This window comes from Schistocerca cancellata, chromosome 3 (genome assembly GCF_023864275.1).
Source record: "Schistocerca cancellata isolate TAMUIC-IGC-003103 chromosome 3, iqSchCanc2.1, whole genome shotgun sequence".
NCBI classification, from domain to species: Eukaryota; Metazoa; Arthropoda; class Insecta; order Orthoptera; family Acrididae; genus Schistocerca; species Schistocerca cancellata.
In genome coordinates this window covers 837,580,676-837,584,194 of record NC_064628.1, presented here as the reverse complement: position 1 = coordinate 837,584,194, position 3,519 = coordinate 837,580,676, and the positions used below count along the sequence as shown (strand labels likewise).

Genomic DNA, 3,519 nt, shown 5'->3' with positions numbered 1-3,519 from the left:
TACTGGATAGAACTTGCTAATCTCGTTTGCCAGCATTATCTTTTGCTGTCAAAAGGATTTTCTGTTTTTGTGAATACACATCATGGGCTGACAATGCCATACTTCTCCTTCACACATGCAAACCAAATTTCAACTTAAGTGTTCCACTAGTCTGTCAAAAAATACATAAGTTGATGTAGTTGACCAACAAGCCGAATCTACGCACTATAAAATACTGCCTGTCATTTCACCATCTCACTGATCAGTGGATTTCTGTAACATTGAAAACACTGTGGTATGTGATATTATAGGCCTAGTTGTGTTATTGGTAGAAACGACTACAGATATGACAGGAGCAGACAGAAACTGACTTTCCAGTACATCCGTTCCAGAGAGTTACGGTAGCAATAAACACAGGAAACACTGAAGAATGGGAATAAGGTGGGCAGCTGCAAGAAAAAACAAGTTAAAAAGCAGACATTTATCTTCTGCATTTAACTTAGTACCAGAATCTTAAAATTATTTCAGGATGCAATGAAGACTGAGATAAAATTTCGTTAACATGGGACATTTGATGTTTACTTGTAAACAGAAATCTCTAAACATTTCAAAACAGCCAATCTGCAGTTTGGATTTCTAAAACATTGACACTACTACTGTTCTTTCTTGAAGTACCCAAGTATTTATTTAAATATTTCCATACTGCATCTGGCATTAAACCATTAGCCAACTCCATTTTATTGCATTAATGACTAGCATAACCTAAAACAATTATTGTATATCTCAATGTTATAAGTCAAATACATATTCTAAATTTAACCCATCCAGAGGTATAAAAAAATTTTTGGAATCACAAAGTGAAACTCAACCCATTAATTTTTTTTTACTTTTCCCATATCATACTTTCATTCATACACTACGAAGTTTTTCACTCTTTTCATTATTTTATCTGAAGTAATACAGTAATCATTGTAGTATTCAAAGTTGGATGTGATATAGGCCTACAGCACCTCTTTCAAGCATAGGAGATCACATTAAACAAGAACCACATTGGAATGTACACAAGCTATAATAATTAGGTATAAACTTTCTCCAAAAAAGAATCTTGACTGTGTTTATTAACAAAGTAACAGCAGAAAGGAACAATCAGTTTACAGTTGTAGATAGCTGTAGTTTCTTGGGCTGCAGTTGCAGAAATGACAAAAACAAATCTCAACATTGTCAACTTGAAAGGAAAACAGTCCTTTGACACATTAAACGTTGTCACAATAAATCATAAAAATAATCCAAGCCTTGACCAAGTTCCCAAATTGAAATACCAGTTCCCAATTCTTCTGCAAGTTTCAGTCTTAGATGAACAGAATAAAGAGTGGGGTAAAATACGATATATTTTCCTGTGTCTGTTTTTACTTCAAACATATGTTCACCAGACACTTCATCAAATTTAATTTTTCCACGCAACTGTTTCAACAGAGAGATGTATTCATGGTTTATGACTGGACCTCCACCTGTTGTTGTATATGCAGCGCCGTAAAAATTCAGTCCAAGTAGTATAAGCGATCTCCTCGGATCGTCTGCCTCCGGCACCAAAGTTTCAACAGACTCTCGAATCCATGATAAAGGGCTGTTTGGACCAGGTCTTCGCACACTTGAGTAATCGTAGGTCATCAGCGAAAATGCGTCCACAATGTCGGCTAGTTTATCAAAATGCTCCTTAGTGAAACCAGACCTGGAGGTTGGTGGGACAACCAAAATTATCTGCATCTTTTGTTCCTTCAATTTTTTAACTAGTATTAATATCAAATACACTAAAGTTTCCGGGCGAATAATGCCAGCTGCTTGGTTCCAAATTTCCAGGACTAACCCATCAAAATTCCAATCCCTTACACACTTTTGTAACACTTTGCATAAGTGATCTCTCTCTGTCTCACTTGCCAATAACGATGCATAATCTTCTGGCGTCCACCCATCGAAAAGGATTCGAGGAATAATTTTCAGGTCTGATTTTCTTTTGACTACATCCTTCATCCAGTTTTTATCTACGTCGTGCAAACCAGTGACTTCGTACGCCTTGTCTTTCCTGCGAATCTGAAGCCACACCGGCGAAATGTAAGTAAATTTAGCACCAAAAATCTTTGCAATGTCATATCCATGACCATTCCATGGGGTAACGTACCCTAATACCCTGCCTTTAAAGTTTACTTTCTCCGTATTCTCATAATAAGCTTGATATTGTGAAAGAACTGACTTTGGTTTCGGGTCTTCTACGACCAAATCCCTTTCAAAAACACTTGTTGATACCGGGCCTTTAGCCGCTTTCAGTTGATTACTTTTAACTTTTTGATTTGAGCGGGATAATGTACAGTCTGCCACAGTCAGAGTCAGATACAGAAATAATAAACACTTCATTGTAATAATATTTACAATAATAAAGTCACATTTTCAAAACTAAACACACTACTCTCATTCGTAAACACTTCTACACCTGGGACTGGGAGATACGAAAGCTCACCAGAGTAGCCAACATAACAAATACAAGGCCGCTTTTCCTTGGGCATTAAAAACTTGCACATGCATCCCAATTTCGCCGCATACAGGAGCCAATCCGAAAGTTTATAGGCACAGTTTTCCAAACGACGTCAAATTCTATACATCAACATTAATACTCTGCAAGTGCAAATGTACGTTGAGTGCATGTCAGACGTACCTGCTATGCAATAGGTTCTAGCAGTATTAGTTTATTTGTTCATGTATTATATTTTAAAACGGTAATAGACACACCTTGTTCATACAGCCTTAAACAAAATATGCGACTGTTTGCAAGTCAGCTAACACAATACAACTAATGTCCAGCTTCACCTTCACACGATCGTACAGATAAAAGCACAGAGTGTAAAAAGTTATACAGTTACTTCTTGTACTACAGATACAAGGCAGCAGTTTTATAAAAAGCGAAAACTTTATTTTATAACTGAATTAACACTAATACACAGCATCAGAAAGTAGCTTTCCAGTCAAATTATGCATTCTTTTCTTCTATATTCTGAACAGTTGTCTTGGTCTTCCTCTCTAACTTATTGAGGCTATTGGTTTCCACAGTGTATGAAACAGAAAAGAAATCAATAGGAATATTCTCACACAAAAATAAGCACATTTAATGAGTAGTTGCTTGCTTGGATTCATATACATTATTTTATTCTGAATATTTAATGTCGCGCTTGAATACAGCCTTTAATACTGTTTGGACACAAAGAAGTGTTTTGCTTGTTGGTCCAGCGTTGTATGTAGCTGCTGGCTCGTTCCTTGTAGCTGCAGCTAACACTCCTTGAGATCTGCCATTCGGCGTAACATCTGACGTATTTACCTTTTTCTTTCAATCCGATCGACGTAGCTGATTCTCTAGAAGTAGAGGTCCTGCTAATCAGTGCCTCTGAAATCCCCTGCGTAGTGGAGGAAAGGTTTGTCTTCTTCACGTTCTGCAGCTGTTATTGGAGCAAAAGAAGATAAGATCTATTCACACCACGAAAAAGCACGTCCACT

General features: G+C 37.0%; 1 protein-coding gene across 1 annotated transcript; it reads right to left on the bottom strand.

Annotated features, from left to right (window-relative positions):
- Positions 1–1,079: 1,079 nt before the first annotated feature.
- On the bottom strand, positions 1,080–2,498 carry LOC126175886 (chitinase domain-containing protein 1). Its single transcript, XM_049922933.1, has one exon. It carries the CDS (start codon positions 2,386–2,388, stop codon positions 1,243–1,245), a length of 1,146 nt encoding a protein of 381 aa, XP_049778890.1. The 5' UTR covers positions 2,389–2,498; the 3' UTR covers positions 1,080–1,242.
- Between the last annotated feature and the right edge of the window lie 1,021 nt (positions 2,499–3,519).